Source organism: Amblyraja radiata, chromosome 7 (assembly GCF_010909765.2).
Source record: "Amblyraja radiata isolate CabotCenter1 chromosome 7, sAmbRad1.1.pri, whole genome shotgun sequence".
Classification (NCBI taxonomy): domain Eukaryota; kingdom Metazoa; phylum Chordata; class Chondrichthyes; order Rajiformes; family Rajidae; genus Amblyraja; species Amblyraja radiata.
Genome location: NC_045962.1, coordinates 35,286,999 through 35,307,078, shown reverse-complemented (window position 1 = coordinate 35,307,078; position 20,080 = coordinate 35,286,999). Strand labels below are relative to the sequence as shown.

At 46.9% G+C, this 20,080-nt stretch overlaps 1 protein-coding gene across 1 annotated transcript in view; it reads left to right on the top strand.

The window, feature by feature from the left end:
- adcy10 (adenylate cyclase 10) overlaps positions 1-20,080 on the top strand; it is a 78,535-nt gene that overhangs the window by 31,224 nt on the left and 27,231 nt on the right. The window contains exons 20-21 of the mRNA XM_033023491.1: positions 3,281-3,604; positions 18,790-19,104. Coding sequence (XP_032879382.1) covers positions 3,281-3,604; positions 18,790-19,104 — 639 coding nt within the window. The remainder of the gene's footprint in view (positions 1-3,280; positions 3,605-18,789; positions 19,105-20,080) is intronic.

Sequence of the window (20,080 nt, the reverse complement as noted above, 5' to 3'; positions counted from 1 at the left end):
TGGAAGGTCAAATGGAAGGAGGTGTATACAATTAATGGCATATCACTTAACAGCATTGTTTTACAGATGAATCCTGGGGATCAAAATCCATAACTTTACAGGAGTTTGGTTAGGCTGCATCTGGAGTATTGTGTGCAGCTCTGGTCACCACCTTACAGGAAGGATGTAGAGGTTTTGGAAATGCTGCAGCGGAGGTTTACCAGAATTATGCCTGGTTTAGGAGGTGTTAGCTACAGGGAGCGTTTGGGCAGACTTGGATTGTTTTCTCTGGAACGCTGGAGGTTAAGGGGCGACTTGATAGAAGTATATAAAATTATGTGAGGCATAGATAGTTTAGACAGTCAGAACCTTTTGCCCAGGATGGAAAAATCCAACACTAGATGGCCTAGCTTTAAGGTGAGAAGGGCAACGTTTAAAGGTGATGTGTGGGGCAACTTTTTTATGCAGAGGGCGGTGAGTGCCTGGTATTTAAGAGATTTTTGAATAGGCTTATAGATATACAGGTAATGGAGGGATATGGATTACGCGAAGGTACATAAAAGATGGCCTTGGCATCATGTTCTATGTTCTAATATGAGAGAAAAGAAATGGCCAAAGTCCTTAGTGCAACTAAAAACGGTCCATAGTTCATCAGTTTGTTTTGTGTTGTCTTCAATAGCCTGATTGTTGTTGGGAAGAAACTATTTTTGAACCTGGTGATCATGGTTTTCAGACTCCTGTACTTTCTTTCCGATGACTGGGTGGGCCAAAGGCCTGTTTCCATGCTGTAAGTTTCAATCAATTCAATTGAGTCTGAAGAAGGGTCCCGATCTGAAATGCCACCCATCCTTTCTCTCCAGAAATGCCGCCTGACCCGTTGAGTTTATCCAGCACTATGTGTCTATCTTCAATCAATTAAAATGTTAGTTTGAAAATGCTAGCCTTACATAGAACATAGAACAGTGCAGCACAGGAACAGACCCTTCAGCCCAGCATGATACCAAGATCTATTAACCTTCTGTGTTGCCTATAAATTATGATGGTGCCATTTTGCTACAATTAATACAGAAATGAAGGGTGGGGAGTCAAGAACCAGAGGACGTAGGTTTAGGGTGAGATGGGAAAGAATTAATAGGAACCTGCAGGGCAACTTTTTCACATAGAGGGTGGTGAGTTAGTAGGAACAAGCTTCCAAATGAGTCATGTGTGTAGGAAGGAACTGCAGATGCTGGTTCAAACTGAAGATAGACACAAAATGCTGGAGTAACTCAGCGGGACAGCATCTCTGGCGAGAAGGAATGCGTGACGCCCATCTGAAGAAGGGTCTCGACCCGAAACGTCACCCATTCCTTTTCTCCAGAGATGCTGCCTTTTGCACTGAGTTACTCCAGCATTTTGTGTCTATCTTCGAATAGTTGAGAGGTACAATAACAACATTTAAAATATTTTTTTCCGTTTAGTTTTGTTTATTATTGTCACGTGGACCAAAGTACAGCGCAAAGCTTTTTTGTTGCATCAAGTCAAGTCAAGTCGTCAACTTTATTTGTCACATACACATACAAGATGTGCAGTGAAATGAAAGTGGCAATGCCTGCGGAGTGTGCAAAAACAACAGAACAGAATAGAACAGAATCAGTATTTACAAATAATTTTTTACAAAAGACACAACACAACAGTAAATTAGAACAGTAAATTAGTCCCGGGTGAGTTAGGAGTTTACAGTCCTGATGGCCTGTGGGAAGAAACTCCGTCTCATCCTCTCTGTTTTCACAGCATGACAGTGGAGGCGTTTGCCTGACAGTAGCGGCTGGAACAGTCCGTTGCTGGGGTGGTAGGGGTCCTTCATAATGTTGCTGGCTCTGGATCTGCACCTCCTGGTGTATAGTTCCTGCAGGGGGGGGGGGTGAGTGTAGTTCCCATAGTACGTACGACCGAACGCACTACTCTCTGCAGAGCCTTCCTGTCCTGGGCAGAGCTGTTCCCAAACCAGATTGAGATGTTGCCAGACAAGATGCTTTCTACAGCCCCAGAGTAGAAGCACTGAAGGATCCTCAGAGAGACTCTGAAATTCCTCAGCTTCCTGAGGTGGTAAAGGTGCTGCCTTGCCTTCCTCACCAGTGCGGCAGTATGTGATGTCCATGTCAGATCCTCTGTGATGTTGACTCCCAGGTATTTAAAGCAGCTCACCCTATCCACAGTAGTCCCATTTATCTCCAGTGGCGTGTATGTCCTTGGATGTTGTGCCCTTCTAAAGTCCAATCAGCTCCTTAGTTTTTGTGACATTCAAGAGGAGGCTGTTGTCCTGACACCAGCGTGCCAGATCAGCCACCTCCTCCCGGTAGGCCCTCTCATCGTTATCAGAGATCACGCCCACCACCACAGTGTCATCAGCAAACTTGATGATGGAGTTGGAGCTGATCCCAGTCACACAGTCATGTGTGTATAGGGAGTACAGTAGGGAGCTGAGGACGCCACCCTCCTCCTGTGTTGGATGTATGTCTCCCCATCTTGACCACTTGGCACCTGGCGGTGAGAAAGTCCAGGTCCCAGGCACACAGGGAAGTGTTCAGCCCCAGTTCCAGCAGCTTCTCAGCCAGTCTGGGGAATATTGTATTGAAAGCTGAGCTGAAGTCAGTGAACAGCATCCTCACATAGCCCCCCTTCTGGCTGTCAAGGTGGGAGAGAGCGGTGTGCAGAACCTGGGAGCCGCATCATCCGTGGATCTGTTCAGACGGTATGCGAACTGCTGCGGGTCCATGTTCCGAGGGAGGAAGGCACAGATGTGGTTCTTGATTAGCCTCTCGAAGCATTTCATGACTACCGAGGTGAAGGCCACCGGTTGGTAGTCATTCAAGCAAGCATTCAAGTAGTCATTCAAGCAAGCTGTAGAGGCATTGCTATCCAGTCAGTGGAAAGACTATACATGATTACAAATAAGCTACCCACATTGTACAGATACAGGATGAAAGGAATAATGTTTAGCGCATGATAAAGTCCAGTAAAGTCTGATTAAAGATAGTCTGAGGGTCTCCAATGAGGTAGACGAGAGGTCAGGACCGTTCCCTAGTTGGTGATAGGATGGTTCAGTTGCCACTTTAAGAAGTATTTGGACAATTACATGGATAGATTAAGTCTGGAGGGATCTTGGGGAATGCAGGCAGGTGGGCAAGGGTAGATGGGGCATTTTGGTCAGCATGAGCGAGTTGGGCCAAAGGGTCTGGTTCCATGCTGTATGATCTGTTGACTTAACAAATGATACCATAATTTCATAACACCAAAATATATTTTTGTTGCGCGACAGGTATAGCCTTAGCTCAACTTGATAGGATGAACACCACAGAACAGGTTGTTGTCAAGTGTGCCTCGATCATTGGGCACACTTTCACCACCAAAATGCTTCGGTACATCTTACCCGAAGGCGCTGAGCAAAAGCTGAATCAATCCCTTATATCCCTGGTGAAGTCTCGGACGTTCGAATGTGCGTCGAGGAATGAAAGAAGCTTTTCTGCACCCATGGAAGGGAGTGAGGAAACCCATCTCCCCCGCTGCTTCTGTACCCACAGCGGAGACTCCGACGAACATCTACACGAGGACGATGATGAAAGAGGTAAACTCTGGGAGCATCGCAAACGGCCATATCTGTTGGGAAACCTCTTTTCCAGTGTTCAGAACCAACCATCTGTTGGCCAAACCATTAGAGCCATAGGGTCATACAGCACAGAAACTGGCCATTCGTCCCAACTCATCCATACTGACCAATATGTCCCATCTACAGGAAGCATTTAAGGATGGGTTCCGACCCGAAATATCACCTATTCCCTTTTCTCCAGAGATGCTGTCTGAGTTATTCCGACATTTTGTGCCCCATCTACACTAGTCCTACTGCCGATTCCCTTCTTCCACCTGCCCCTCCACCTGCCCCTCCACCTGATCTCATATCATCTGCAAACTTGGCTACAAAGCCATCAATTCCCCCATCCAAATTATTGATATACAACGTGGATCAGCGGCCCCAGCACCAATCCATGCAGAACACCACTTGTCACCGGAAACCAACCAAAAATGCTCCTCTATTCCCACTGTTTGTCTTCTACCATCCAGTCAACTTGCTATCCATGCTAGTATCTTCCCTCTAATACCTTGGGCTCTCATCTTGTTTAGCAGCCTCACATGTGACACTTTATCAAAGGCATTCGGAAAATACAAGTACACAACACCCACTGATTCTCCTTTGTCTATCCTGCTATTTACTTCCTCGAAAAATTCCAACAGATTTGTTGGGCAAAATCTCCCCTTCACAAAACCATGCTGACTTCGGCCTATATTATCATGTGCTTCTAAGTACTCAGAAACCTCATCCGTAATAATGGCCTCTTAAATCTTACCAACCACTGAAGTCAGGCAAACAGGCCCATAGTTTCCGCTCCTTTGTCTTGATCGAGCTGATGGAAGGACATACAGTAGTTGTGCAGAATATAGTGTGTATCTGCACCAGTGCTATCTATCTATGTCTATCAATATCTATCTATATCTATATACTTTTAAAACTGTGTGTGTGTGTGTGTGTGTGTGTGTGTGTTTGTGTGAGTGTGGATGTGTGTGTGTCATTTTGCATGTGAAACGTATCTCCTCGAAAAGCAGACGCAAAAACGCAGAGATTTTTACAATTTCGGTAGGGATTTAACTTGTGAGTTCAGAAATCCACTCCTTGGTCAATTATTTCCCCAGATTTTGAATAAAATTGTTCACAAAACTACATTTTTAAAATATAAACGCCGCTCACCACCTGCTGACGTCACAATGCCTACATGCCCACCAATCCAGGCCCACCTGCGTCCTGGTCCCCCCCCCCCCCCCCCCCCCGGCCCGCCTCTATGGATTAAAGGCGCAGAAAGTTCGAGAAAGTTCTGCAGAACAAAGATTCTACAGTTCCGTTCCGCTATAGCTTCTTTGTTCTACAGATCTCGGGGCAGCGACTCCTCACACGCTGAACTTTCCTCAGCCCGCCTGTGTGCCCCTCCCATCCCCTGCGCGCTCATTCCAGCTGTGGGTTTCCAGAGAGTCTGAAGCCGGTGCTTCTTTGCTGTCAACGCTCGCTCCTGGGCGAACGCATCTTGCCTTAAAGGGCTTTCTCACGGTGCGACCTGACGCAAGACTTAACAAGAGTTTAACATCGTGGGAACCTCCTGCGATAGCAGTACGGCATTCGTGGACCACCGAGGACCTCCGTGGCGCTAACGGCAGGTAGTCGTGTAACTTTGTAAGGTCGGGAGAAAATTCAAACATTTTTGAATTTCTCCAAGAGTGACTTGAGCACTTTTTGGTGAGCGTTGCAACATTGTATGAACGCAGATGCCAGCGCGATATCCGTGCGATATCCGTAATGACTCTTGCGGGTACCGTGGGAACTCCTACGAACACAAGACAGGTAAGCAACACAGACTGAAAACACAACGTGCAAGTAAATGGATGTGAGCACAGACAGAGGAGGGTGGATTAAAATAATGGAGGGGGTTGGGTGGGAAGTGGGGGCAAAACGAAGACATCCTCTGCAATGGCTTCCAAAAATAACTCATGTAATCCTGAAAGGACACACAGAGTGCTGGAATAACTCAGCGGGTCAGGCAGCATCGTTGGAGAACATAGATAGGTGACGATACACAGAGTGCTGGAGTAACTCAGTGGGTCAGCCAGCATCTGTGGAGAACATGGATAGGTGACGTTTCACAGAGTGCTGGAGTAACTCAGCGGGTCAGGCAGCATCTGTGGAGAAAAATGAATAGGCAACATTTCTGAGCGGAACCGACTCTGAAGATTGAGTCTGAAGAAGGGTTCCGACCTAAGCATCACCTATTCTTTTTCAACAGAGATGCTGCCTGACCCACTGAATTACTCCAGCACTTTGTGTCTATCTTGGTATAAACCAGCATCTGCAGTTCCTTCATACACGTGTTAACTTGAGTGTTCGGTCGAGACTGACAAGGAGTGAAAGCATCCATGTCCACACCAGCTGGTGACTGGTAGTCCAACCTGCCTGTGTTTGGTCCATATCCCTCCAAACCTGTCCTATCCATGTACCTGTCTAACTGTTTCTTAAACGTTGGGATAGTCCCTGCCTCAACTACCTCCTCTGGCCGCTTGATAGGGTAGACAGAAGATGCTGCCCGACCCACTGAGTTACCCTGGCACATCGTGTCATGTTGTGTATCATCAATATCTGTGCTTCCTTGTTTCCACTAATTACTCTGTGTATTGCTGACAAATAACTGAAGTACAGCTGTTTCACTGTGTCTCCAAATCAGAATGAAATGTCGGACTCAAGAACGACAGCAGCAATCTAGAAGGACATTCCAGTTGCTGACTCGGGGGCATTATGTATGCAAAGGACTATGTCTCAGAGAAGACATTAAACTGACACCCTCTTGACCTGCTCACATGAATATCAAAATCAGTCCTCCAGAGATAATGCCTGGCCCACTAAGTCACTCCAGCCCTTTGTGTTTATCTCCAGAGATGCTGTCTGACCCGTTGAGTTACTCCAGCACTCTGTGAAACGTCACCTATCCATGTTCTTCAGAAGGCTGTCTGACCCGCTGAGTTACTCCAGCACTCTGTGTCCTACGTCTAGATGTAAAACCCTCATGATATTTTCAAGGCAAGGCAGGGGAGATCTCCAAATATCTATCCCTCTAACAGCACAACTAAAATAGATTATCCGGCCCATTAAGCAGCTGCTCATATTGTCCAAATTGAGGTCTCCGTTGAAACATGGGCTTAACCCAGTGAGACTTCCTCTTAATTCTCTTTTTAATTAATCTCACCCTTCTGCCTTCACGCAAGCGTTTTCGATGCACATGTTGCGCTAATGCATACAGCGCGTCAATGAAAATAACAACCAGCCTGTACTCGAACCAACTTTGTATAGGCATGTCTGCAAATGAGCCAATTCTACGAACGGAGGATATTTATATAGTGTGTGAAAAAAAGTGACATCATTTGTGCCACGTGATTAACTACACTACAGTCCATGATGTTCATTCACGATTAACGGGAAAGATCGGGAGACGGACAAGTCACTCGCACAAATGACAGAATTGCCGAGTACCGTGGGAACTCTTTATCTACCCCCCGTTATATCGTGCGGAACTCGTGCTGGACCACGACCACTTCACTCTGGTGACATCTTGCGTCAGGTCGCACCGTGAGAAACGGCCATTAGCGGCTTTAAAGGGCTGTTGTCAGCTGGCAGTTATCAGCGGCTGCGGGCGTCGCGAGGCCGAGTTACGTCAATACCCCCCCCCCCCCCCCATGACGCGCTCTGGCATTTGGCTCTCTGACTCCTTTTCTGCAGCTCCGGAGGACAGGCGAGATCCTGGGGAGGTGAAGAGGGGGAGTGGGGGGACTGGGGGAGAGGAGTGGGGGTGATAGGGAGTGGGGAATAGATGGACTGCCCCGCACCTCTCCATCCCCCTCTCCCTCCCCCTATCCCCCTCCCTCCCCACTCTTCCCCCCTCCCCTTACCCCTCTCCCCCTCCCTCCACACTCTTCCCCCTCTCTCCCCGACCCCATCTCCTGTCCTCCCTCCTGCCCTCCCTACTCCCCTCCACCCCTCCCCTACCCCCTTCCCTCCACCCCATCCCCTCCTCACCCTGCCTCCTCCCTCCCCCTCCCTTCCCCCCCACCTCTTCCCCTCCCCTCCCTCCCCCTCCCCTCCCCTCCCCCCCCCCCCCCCCCCTCCCCCCCCCCCCTCCCCCCCCCCCTCTCTCTCTCCCTCCCTCTCTCTCTCCCTCTCTCTCCTCCCACGCTCTCTCTCTCTCCTCCCATCTCTATCACCCCATCTCCCCCCCCACCCACCCTCCCTCTCCTCCTCCCCTCCACTTCCCACACATTGGGGGAACAGACTCAACGGGTCTGCACTTGGTCTAGTATATTACTAAAACTCTCATCTTGTTTGTAGATTTGTTTGTACCTTTGTAAATTGTACATTGTACCTACATTTGCGCAAAAATGGTACATGATAGCGCTACAATGTTTGGCCCACCTTACTCACCATTGTCCTGTGATGCAAATGAAAAACGTTTCGTTCAGATTGATGGTATATTTTACAAGCTATTCACATTTTAAACTTTACAAAACCCACTTTACAAAATCGCTTTTCCACTACCCTGCTTGTCAGCCGCGTTCAACCTCACAATGGGATCCCGAACTTCATTTACATAAAATCCGTTTTAATCAAATTCTTCCATTTTCATTAACAACTCACATTGTGTTTAGGTTATTTTAAAGAAAAGAACAGGATATTCATTAAGAATTTCATAAAAAAAAAAAAATTCATGTGTGTGGGATAGGGGGAGGTTTTATTTAAAAATAAACACCGCAATTTTCATTGTGGGGGTGGGATAGGGGAGAGGTGAGAAGTGGGGGAGCAGGGGGATAGAGGGGGAGGAGGGGGGTAGGGAGGGAGAGGGAGGGGGAACTGGGGGAGGTGAAGAGGGAGAGTGGGGGAGGTGAGGAGGGAGAGTGGGGGAGGAGGGGGGATAGAGGGAGCGTAGTTAGCCTGACATCGGTGGTGGGGAAGATAGAAACATAGAAAATAGGTGCAGGAGGAGGCCATTCGGCCCTTTGAGCCAGCACCGCCATTCATTTTGATCATGGCTGATCGTCCTCAATAACCTGATCAATAACCTGTGCCTGCCTTCACCCCATATCCCTTGACTGCACTAGCCCCTAGAGCTCTATCTAACTCTTTCTTAAATCCATCCAGTGATTTGGCCTCCACTGCCCTCTGTGGCAGGGAATTCCATAAATTCACAACTCTCTGGGTGAAAACGTTTTTCTCACAGTCTTAAATGACCTCCCCTTTATTCTAACTGTGGCCCCTGGTTCTGGACTCACCCAACATTTGAAATTTTTTTCCTGCATCTAGATTGTCCAGTCCTTTTATAATGTTATATGTTTCTACAAGATCCCCCTCATCCTTCTAAACTCCAGTGAACACAAGTCTAGTCTTTTCAATCTTTCCTCATATGACAGTCCCGTCATCCCAGGGATCAATCTCGTGAACCTACGCTGCACTGCCTCAATCACAAGGATGTCCTTCCTCAAATTAGAAGACCAAAACTACACTATACTCCAGATGTGGTCTCACCAGAGCCCTATACAACTGCAGAAGAACCTCTTTAGTCCTATACTGAAATCCTCTTGTTATGAAGGCCAACATTCCATTGGCTTTCTTCACTGCCTGCTGTACCTGCACGCCAACTTTCAGTGACTGGTGTACAAGGACACCCAGGTCTCGCTGTACACCCCCCTTACCTAACCTAACTCCATTGAGATAATAATCTGCCCCCTTGTTTTTGCCACCAAAGTGGATAACCTCACATTTATCTATATTATACTGCATCTGCCACGCATCTGCCCACTCACTCAACCTGTCCAGGTCACCCTGCCACCCAGCTTTGTGTCATCCACAAACTTGCTAGTGTTGCTCCTAATTCCCTCTTCCAAATCATTAATATATATGGTAAACAGTTGCGGCCCCAACACTGAGCCTTGCGGCACTCCACTCGCCCACATAGGAGATTAGTGGGCAAAATTAGGGCACATGGTATTGGGGGTAGAGTGCTGACATGGATAGAAAATTGGATCCCTTTCATCCACTTTGGTAGCAAAAACATGAAGGCAGATTACTATCTAAATGGCTTCAAGTTGGGAAAAGGAGAAGTACAACGAGATCTGGGGGTCCTTGTTCATCAGTCTATGAAAGTAAGCATGCAGGTACAGCAGGCAGTGAAGAAAGCGAATGGCATGCTGGCCTTTATAACAAGAGGAATCGAATATAGGAGCAAAGAGAAACTTTAGAGAGCTCGGAAAAATCGAATATAGGAGCAAAGAGAAACTTTAGAGAGCTCGGAAAAATGCTGAAAAGCAGGACCTCCAGGGTTGTTATCTCCGGTTTGCTTCCAGTTCTTCGTGCTGGCGAGAGCAGGAACAGGGAGATGCGGGACCTGAACGTATGGCTGAGGAACTGGTGCACGGGGCAGGGATTTAGATTCTTAGATCACTGGGATCTGTTTTGGGGTAAGGGGGAACTGTACAAAAGGGACGGATTGCATCTTAACAGGTGTGGGACCAGCATTCTGGCAGGCAGGTTTGCCACTGCTACACGGGTGGTTTTAAACTGAATAAGGGGGGTGGGGTGTCGAATGGGATAGTGGAGGATGGAGTTAAAGGGAAAGGGTTTCTTAAATGTGTGAGCGTAGAGACAGAGGGGTGTAAAATGAGGGTTGAAGCAATAGGTAGCAAGGTGAAAAGTAAAAGTGGCAGGCAGACAAAACCAGGGCAAAAATCAAAAAGGGCCACTTTTCAACATAATTGTATAAGGGGTAAGAGTGTTGTAAAAACAAGCCTGAAGGCTTTGTGTCTCAATGCAAGGAGCATTCGTAATAAGGTGGATGAGTTGAATGTGCAGATAGCTATTAATGACTATGATATAGTTGGGATCACGGAGACATGGCTCCAGGGTGACCAAGGCTGGGAGCTGAACATCCAGGGATATTCAATATTCAGGAGGGATAGAGAGAAAGGAAAAGGAGGTGGGGTAGCGTTGCTGATTAGAGAGGAGATTAACGCAATGGAAAGGAAGGACATTAGTTTGGAGGATGTGGAATCGGTATGGGTAGAGCTGCGAAACACTAAGGGGCAGAAAACGCTGGTGGGTGTTGTGTACAGGCCACCTAACAGTAGTAGTGAAGTTGGAGATGGTATCAAACAGGAAATTAAAAATGCGTGCGACAAAGGCAAAACTGTTATAATGGGTGACTTCAATCTACATATAGATTGGGTGAATCAAATTGGCAGGAGTGCTGAGGAAGAGGATTTCTTGGAATGTATGCGGGATAGTTATCTAAATCAACATGTAGAGGAACCAACGAGAGAGCAGGCTATTTTAGACTGGGTATTGAGTAATGAGGAAGGGTTAGTTAGCAGTCTTGTTGTACGTGCCCCCTTGGGCAAGAGTGACCATAATATGGTTGCGTTCTTCATTAGGATGGAGAGTGACATTGTTAATTCAGAAACAATGGTTCTGAACTTAAAGAAAGGTAACTTTGAGGGTATGAGACGTGAATTGGCCAAGATTGACTGGCAATTAATTCTAAAAGGGTTGACGGTGGATATGCAATGGAAGACATTTAAAGACTGCATGGCTGAACTACAAAAATTGTTCATCCCAGTTTGGCAAAAGAATAAATCAGGGAAGGTAGTACATCCGTGGATAACAAGGGAAATCAGGGATAGTATCAAAGCGAAGGATGATGCGTACAAATTAGCCAGAAAAAGCAGCATACTGGGAGAAATTCAGAGACCAGTAGAGGAGGACAAAGGGCTTAATTAGGAAAGGAAAAATAGATTATGAAAGAAAACTGGCAGGGAACATAAAAACTGACTGCAAAAGTTTTTATAGATATGTGAAAAGAAAGAGATTAGTTAAAACAAATGTAGGTCGCTTGCAGTCAGAAACAGGTGAGTTGATCATGGGGAACAAGGATATGGCGGACCAATTGAATAACTACTTTGGTTCCGTCTTCACTAAGGAAGACATAAATAATCTGCCGGAAATAGCAGGGGACCGCGGGTCAAAGGAGTTGGAGGAATTGAGTGAAATCCAGGTTAGCCGGGAAGTGGTGTTGGGTAAATTGAATGGATTAAAGGCCGATAAATCCCCAGGGCCAGATAGGCTGCATCCCAGAGTACTTAAGGAAGTAGCTCGAGAAATAGTGGATGCATTAGTAATAATCTTTCAAAACTCTTTAGATTCTGGAGTAGTTCCAGAGGATTGGCGGGTAGCAAACGTAACCCCACTTTTTAAGAAGGGAGGGAGAGAGAAAACGGGGAATTACAGACCAGTTAGTCTAACATCGGTAGTGGGGAAACTACTAGAGTCAGTTATTAAAGATGGGATAGCAGCACATTTGGAAAGTGGTGAAATCATTGGTCAAAGTCAGCATGGATTTACAAAAGGTAAATCATGTCTGACGAATCTTATAGAATTTTTCGAACTAGTAGCGAGGATAGGGGAGAACCAGCGGATGTGGTGTATCTGGACTTCCAGAAGGCTTTCGACAAGGTCCCACATAAGAGATTAGTATACAAACTTAAAGCACACGGCATTGGAGGTTCAGTATTGATGTGGATAGAGAATTGGCTGGCAAACAAGAAGCAAAGAGTAGGAGTAAACGGGTCCTTTTCACAATGGCAGGCAGTGACTAGTGGGGTACCGCAAGGCTCAGTGCTGGGACCCCAGCTATTTACAATATATATTAATGATCTGGATGAGGGAATTGAAGGCAATATCTCCAAGTTTGCGGATGACACTAAGCTGGGGGGCAGTGTTAGCTGTGAGGAGGATGCTAGGAGACTGCAAGGTGACTTGGATAGGCTGGGTGAGTGGGCAAATGTTTGGCAGATGCAGTATAATGTGGATAAATGTGAGGTTATCCATTTTGGTGGCAAAAACAGGAAAGCAGACTATTATCTAAATGGTGGCCGACTAGGAAAGGGGAGATGCAGCGAGACCTGGGTGTCATGGTACACCAGTCATTGAAAGTAGGCATGCAGGTGCAGCAGGCAGTGAAGAAAGCGAATGGTATGTTAGCTTTCATAGCAAAAGGATTTGAGTATAGGAGCAGGGAGGTTCTACTGCAGTTGTACAGGGTCTTGGTGAGACCACACCTGGAGTATTGCGTACAGTTTTGGTCTCCAAATCTGAGGAAGGACATTATTGCCCTAGAGGGAGTGCAGAGAAGGTTCACCAGACTGATTCCTGGGATGTCAGGACTGTCTTATGAAGAAAGACTGGATAGACTTGGTTTATACTCTCTAGAATTTAGGAGATTGAGAGGGGATCTTATAGAAACTTATAAAATTCTTAAGGGGTTGGACAGGCTAGATGCAGGAAGATTGCTCCCGATGTTGGGGAAGTCCAGGACAAGGGGTCACAGCTTAAGGATAAGGGGGAAATCCTTTAAAACCGAGATGAGAAGAACTTTTTTCACACAGAGAGTGGTGAATCTCTGGAACTCTCTGCCACAGAGGGTAGTCGAGGCCAGTTCATTGGCTATATTTAAGAGGGAGTTAGATGTGGCCCTTGTGGCTAAGGGGATCAGAGGGTATGGAGAGAAGGCAGGTACTGGATACTGAGTTGGATGATCAGCCATGATCATATTGAATGGCGGTGCAGGCTCGAAGGGCCGAATGGCCTACTCCTGCACCTAATTTCTATGTTTCTATGTTTTTCTAAGAGGTCCTTCTGCAGTTGTACAGAGCCCTAGTGAGACCACACCTGGAGTATTGTGTGCAGTTTTGGTCCCCTAATTTGTGGAAGGACATTCTTGCTATTGAGGGAGTGCAGCGTAGGTTTACAAGGTAAATTCCCGGGATGGCGGGACTGTCATATGCTGAGAGAAAGGAGCGGCTGGGCTTGTACACTCTGGAGTTTAGAAGGATGAGAGGGTATCTTATTGAAATATATAAGATTGTTAAGGGTTTGGACACGCTAGAGGCAGGAAACATGTTCCCGATGTTGGGGGAGTCCAGAACCAGGTGCCACAGTTTAAGAATAAAGGGTAAGCCATTTAGAACGGAGATGAGGAAACACTTTTTCTCACAGAGAGTTGTGAGTCTGTGGAATTTGCTGCTTCAGAGGGCGGTGGAGGCCAGTTCTCTGGATACTTTCAAGAGAGAGCTAGATAGGGCTCTTAAAGATAGCGGAGTCAGGGGATATGGGGAGAAGGCAGGAACGGGGTACTGATTGGGGATGATCAGCCATGATCACATTGAATGGCGGTGCTGGCTCAAAGGGCTGAATGGCCTACTCCTGCACCTATTGTTTATTATCTATTGCGAGGAGGCGGGAGTGGGGGAGGTCGGATGGGGGATAGAGGGAGAGGAGGTCAGTGGGGAGGTGAGGAGGTGAGGAGGGAGAATGGGGGTGGGATAGGGGGGAGGTGAGGAGTGTGGCAGCAGGGGGATGGAGGGAGAGGAGGTGGCTAATGGAGGGAGGGAGGGGGTGACTGAGGGTAGGGGGAAAGAGGGAGGGAGTGGGGGATGGGGGATGGGAAAGAAGAGGGAGAGTGAAGAGGAGGGGGGGGGAGTACTGGTGGATGAGGGAATGGAGGACAGGGGTAGGAAGAGGGGTGATGAGGTTATGGAGGAGGGGAGGGGGAAGATGGAGGAGAGGAGGGAGTGGGTGAGGGGAGGAAGCAGAGGAGTTTTGGTGGAGGGTGGGGAGATGGACGATAATGGAGGAGGGGAATAGGGCACTGAAGAAGGAGAGTGAGATGTGTTCACATTGATCTTATATTTTACAGGTTATTGCCATTTTGAACTTTAAAAACCTCGCAGTCGCGCTCCCACTTGCCAGCCACTCCTGCTCAGTTGGGGGAGGGGTGCCGTGTTTCACGTCACAATGGGCATCTCTGGCATCACAATGGGAACACATCTGCCGTGCCTGCACAATTGGGGGCTATGGGTCTGTGTTGGAATACTGCCTGGGGGACGGGACCAATGGATCCTTACCTGGTCCAGTATATATTACTAAAACTCTCACCTTGTTTGTTTGTTTGTATGTGCGTGTGTTCTGGAAACCACCAAAACGGTACACAATAGCGCTACAATTGTTAGCCCACCTTACTCACCATTGTCCTGGGGTGTGCATTAGCCAAGTTTCGTTCAGATTGATGTTATATTTTACAAGTTATTGGAATTTTAAACTTTACAAAAAACACTTTTCCACTTGTCCTGCCCATCAGCCGCGTTCGGCGTCACAATGGGATCCCGAATTTCATTTCTATAAAAAACGTTTAAAAATCGCGATTTTCATTGACATTGATTTTATTCTAAAGAAAAACTCAGTTTTAATCAAATTATTCCGTTTTCATTAACAGCTAGCATTATGTTTAAGTTATTATCGAAAGGCTGAATGGCCCCTACTCCTGCACCTATTGTCTATTGTCCATTGTCTATTTTAAAGAAAAAACGAGGTTTTCATTAAGAATTTCATTTTTTTTAAATATGCGATTTTCATTGTGGGGCTTGGGATGGGGGGAGGAGTTGGAGAGCAGGGGGTTAGAGGGAGAGGAGGGTGTTAGGGAGGGGAGAGGGAGGGGAAGTAGGGGAGGTGAGGGGGGGAGTGGGCGAGGAAGGGGGATTGAGGAAGAGGATGTGGTAGGGAGGGAGAGGGAGAGGAAAGTGGGGGAGGTGAGGAGGGAGAGTGGGGGAGGTAGGGAGTGGGGGGGGGGATAGAGGGAGAGGAGTGCAGTGGGGTGGTGTGGAGGGAGTGGGGGAGTGGCATAGGGGAGAGGTGAGGAGTGGGGGAGCAAGGAGATAGAGGAAGAGGAGAGGACTAAGGAGGGGAGATGGTTATGGAGGGAGGGAAGGAATGACTGAGGGTAGGGGAAAGGAGAGGGAGGGAGAGGTGAGGGAGGGAGTGGGGGAGGGGAGGAGGAGAGGGGAAAGAAGAGGGAGGGTGGAGAGGAGGGGAGGGAGTGCTGGGGGATGATGGGGAATGGAGGAGGATAGGGGGAAGGAAGAGGGATGGCGAGGTAATGGAGGAGGGGAGGGAGAGGGTGAGGGGAGGAAGCAGAGGAGGGTTGGTGGAGCGTGGGGAGAAGGAAGATAATGGAGGAGGGGAACAGGGCACTGAAGAGGGAGAGTAAGATGCGTTCACATTGATCTTGTATTTTACAAGTTATTGCCATTGTGAACTTTAAAAATATTGCAGTTGCACTCCCATTTGCCGGCCATGCCTGCGCAGGTGGGGGAGAGTTGCCGTGACTTATGTCACAACGGGGATCTCTGGCGTCACAACGGGAACCCGTTAGGCCGCCCATGCGCAGTTTGGTGAAATATTGTGTTGGGGAACGGGACCCAACGGGTCTGCACTTAGTCTAGTGTAATTTAAAAAAGGGATGGCACCATGCCGCAGTGGTAGAATTGATGTTTAACAGCCGGTTCGTTCCTGACCATGGGTGCTATCTATATGTGGAGATACGTGGTTACCTTCTCCCTGTAACCACGTGGGTTTTCTACAGGTGCTCCGGTTTCCTTCCATACTCTAATGGGGCTTTTTCATGGGGCGAGTTGACGCAAGATGTCACCAGAGTGAAGTGGTCGTGGTCCAGTACGAGTCTCGCACGATATAACGGGGGGTAGATAAAGAGTTCCCACGGTACTCGGCATTTCTGTTATTTGTGCGAGTGACTTGTCCGTCTCCCGAGCTTTCGCGTTAAATCTTGAATGAACATCGTGAACTACACGTGACACAAATGATGTAACTTTTTTTTTCACACACTATAAATATCCTCCCTTGGTTGAATTGGCTCATTTGGAGACATGTTTTACTGTGTATGTGGGAGACACAGATGGACTGAGCACAGTACCTCGGTCTTACTGTGTGTGGGAGAGGGGGAGAAAGAGACGTACACTCACAGAGGCAGAGTCTCTCAGCCTGTGTAAGAGGGAGGGAGAGAGAGAGAGAGGCACACACAAGGTGGATGTGAAATCTCACCTGCCTGTTTCAGTGACAGACACCCGCCGCCAGTAAATGAAGACACCCCCATCTGTCTCCCCCTCCTCTCCCTCGACTCCCCCACCTTTCCCTCCCAACTCCAGTCCCGTCCCGACCCCCTGGGAAACTGAATAGAGCAACAATATAGATATAGAAACTGAAAAAATATAGAAACTGAATAGAGCAACATGGCAAAAACATCTCTGACACGCTTTACCCCCTTTCTTTGAGATTTTCTGGGAGCCATCTCTGCAAGTGTTCCTGTTAAAAACATTATCCAACAATGACAATTAGGTGGGACGTCCTCGAAGGACACATGTTCCCTTGTCGATATTGAGACCACCTTTTTTACTCACCTTCTGTCCCCTCTGTCCAGCTTCCGGGTTTACCGTTCGCAGGAGTTCCCACGCGCTATATCTCTAAAATCTGAAGTTAGGTAATGTCTAAAGGAACTGCAGACGCTGGTTAATGCTGGTTAATACGCACAGAAGGACACAAAATGTTGGTGTAACTCAGCAGGTAAGTCAGATCTGGGAAGAAAAACATAAAAAGCTGGAGTAAGTCAGCGGGTCAGGCAGCATCTCTGGAGAAAAAGAATAGGTGGCGATTCGAATCGGAACCCTTCTTCAGACAGCCTAATCGGAATTGAGTCTGAAGATGTGTCTCGTCCCGAAACATCAGCTATTTTTCTCCAGAGATGCTGCTTGACTCGCTGAGTTACTCCAGCTTTTTGTGTCTGTCTTCGGTTTAAACCAGCATGTGCAGTTCACTCCTTACACGGGTCTCTGTACAACATTGATTGGTAGCGTTCCGGACCCTGCTTCGGAAAGGCATCGATCGCTAGTCGGCGAGGACTCCGACCTGTATCTCTCAAAGAAGTACATGTGAAAGATTTCTCACGGACCATAAAAATGCGTAACCTTTCAGTAAAGTCCCTTTTAAAGTCCCTTTTAAAGATTATAGTTATTTTCTTGAATCTCATTAACATAACTCATGAATAAGTTGATGTCCATATGCGGATGCAAATCTTTATTTTTATTTATCTTTTAAATTCAATCCCACAGAAGACAATTTTTACTCACCTTCTGTCCCCTCTGTCCAGCTTCCGGGTTCACCGTTCGCAAGAGTTCCCACGGTACCCGCAAGAGTTATTACGGATATCGCACTGGCCACTACATCCATATAATGTTGCAATGCTCAACCACAAGTGTACAAGTCACTCTTGGAGAAATTCAAACTTTCTTGAATTTTCTCCCGAGTGACCAAGATACACGATTACCTGCCGTTAGCGCTACGGTGGTCCACGGTGGTCCACGAATGCCGTACTGTTATCGCACGAGGTTCCCACGATGTTAAACTCTGGTTAACTCTTGCATCAAGTCGCCCCGTGAAAAGGCCGCTTAACGATGTGCAGGTTTGTAGGTTAATTGACTTTGGTAAATTGTAAATTGTCCCTGGTGTGTCCGATAGAACTTGCGTACAGGGTGATCGGTGGGCTTAGTTTCATTCGCTTAACTTAGTTTCATTTAGAGATACAGCGTAGAAACAGGTCTGTCGACCCACCAAGTCCAAACCGACCAGTGATCACCTGTACACTCTTGGGATAATTTACAGAAGCTATTTAACCTACACACCTACACATGTGGGAGGAAACCGGATCACCCGGAGGAAACCCACTCGGTCACAGGAAGAATGTGCAAACTGTCAAGAAAGTACGTTTGGAATTACTTGCATTTGGATATAATTCACAGCCATCTTGCCGATCATGCTTTTAAACTTTACTTTAGAATTTATAGGTACAGCATGGAAAGAGGCCCTTCAGCCCACTAAATCCACGGAGACCAGCGATCACCCTGTACACCAGCACTATCTTATACACTAAGGACAATTTACAGAAGCCAATCAACTTACAAACCTGCACATCTTTGGAGAGTCGGAGGATACCAGATCATCCGGAGGAAACCCATGCGGTCACAGGGAGTAGGTAAAAACTCCATACAGACAGCACCCATAGTCAGGATTGAACCCGGGTCTCTGGCACTGTAAGGCAGCAATTCTACCACTGCGCCACTATGTCACCCTGAACTTTAAACTAAACTAAAAAAATAGAATTAGGGATAAAAACACAAATTAATTCCAGAATAAAGAAATGCTTTTAAAAGGAAGGCGGACAGGTCGAAACGGCAGCATACGATGCCACTAATTAGCTAATGGGTTTTAACAATGGATGTTTCTCCTTTCAGACACACGAGACAAAGCGGTGGTTTTGAAGTGTAAAGTGATGCGCTTCTGTATTGCTCTTGTGCACGAAACAGCCAACGATCTGTGGCTAAAGGAGCAGAAGAGGTCCCTTCACCTGAAGTGCACCCGGTTCCTGGAGAACGCAGCCCGCAGGTGCCGTACTTGTGGAGACGGTGACTTCATTTACGATCACCGGACCATGGTAAAGTTTGGTGTTACAGAGAGCGAGAGCAACATACAGAGGCGCAGGGATTTGTACACCACTCTGAGCCATGCCAATGTTGGAGGCTATTCCACAGATAAAGGCAGTGAGGAAGGTAATCAACCACCATCATAGGTAGAGAGAAACTGTGTCTTCTATATGCTACAGTCATAGCATTCCTTCATGTATGAGTATAGAAGTTGGGAGGTCATGTTGCAGTTATATAAGATGGTATATATCTCTAAAGTAAACTAATCTAAAAAGCTTATTTCCCGCAACCATCAGGCTCTTGAACACGGCACAACACTAACCTCAGCAATTGTGATCTTCCATGGACTGTGCCTTTGGTTGCACTATGGACTTTGTTTTTTTTGTACTATTATTAAGGTTATTCATTTATTGAGTTTTGTGATAATTTTATTTATCTTTGTGTTATTGCATTTACGGGACTGTTAAGCTGTTGCAAGTAAGAGCTTGACTGTTCCATTGTCAACGCATATGACAATAAAACACTCTTACCAGCTACAATTTCTGGTGTGTCCATTTGAGAAGAGAATCATCAATCTACAGTGGACCAGCACACAAGTGCAGTACAACTAGAGATCATATAGGTACACACATTGCTGGAGTAACTCAGCAGGTCAGGCAGCATCTCTGGAGAACATGGATTGGTGACCCTGAAGGTTCGGGCCCTTCTTCAGACTGGAGAAGAAGGGTCCTGACCCAAAACGTCACCTATCCTTTTTCTCCAGAGATGCTGCCTGACCCATTGAGTTACTCCAGCACTTCGTGTCTATATTTGGTATAAACCAGTCTGCAGTTCTTTGGTTCTACTGTTCGGTTCATGTTTGCTTGTGTTTTCCATTGGGCTTTTTTACATTTCTTTGCTTTTAAAGTCTTATTTTTCATAAGACATGTTGTCTCAAAGTCATTTTCTTTCTTTAGATCTTCCATCAAGGCTCGGAAATCCAAGTCTGTCATCCAGCGCGTATCCAGTAGATACATCAACTAGTCAATCCTCGATTACTGCCGTCAAATATAGCGAACAAGGTAACTGATAAAAACCGCAAGTTCAAATGACCTAAATGGCA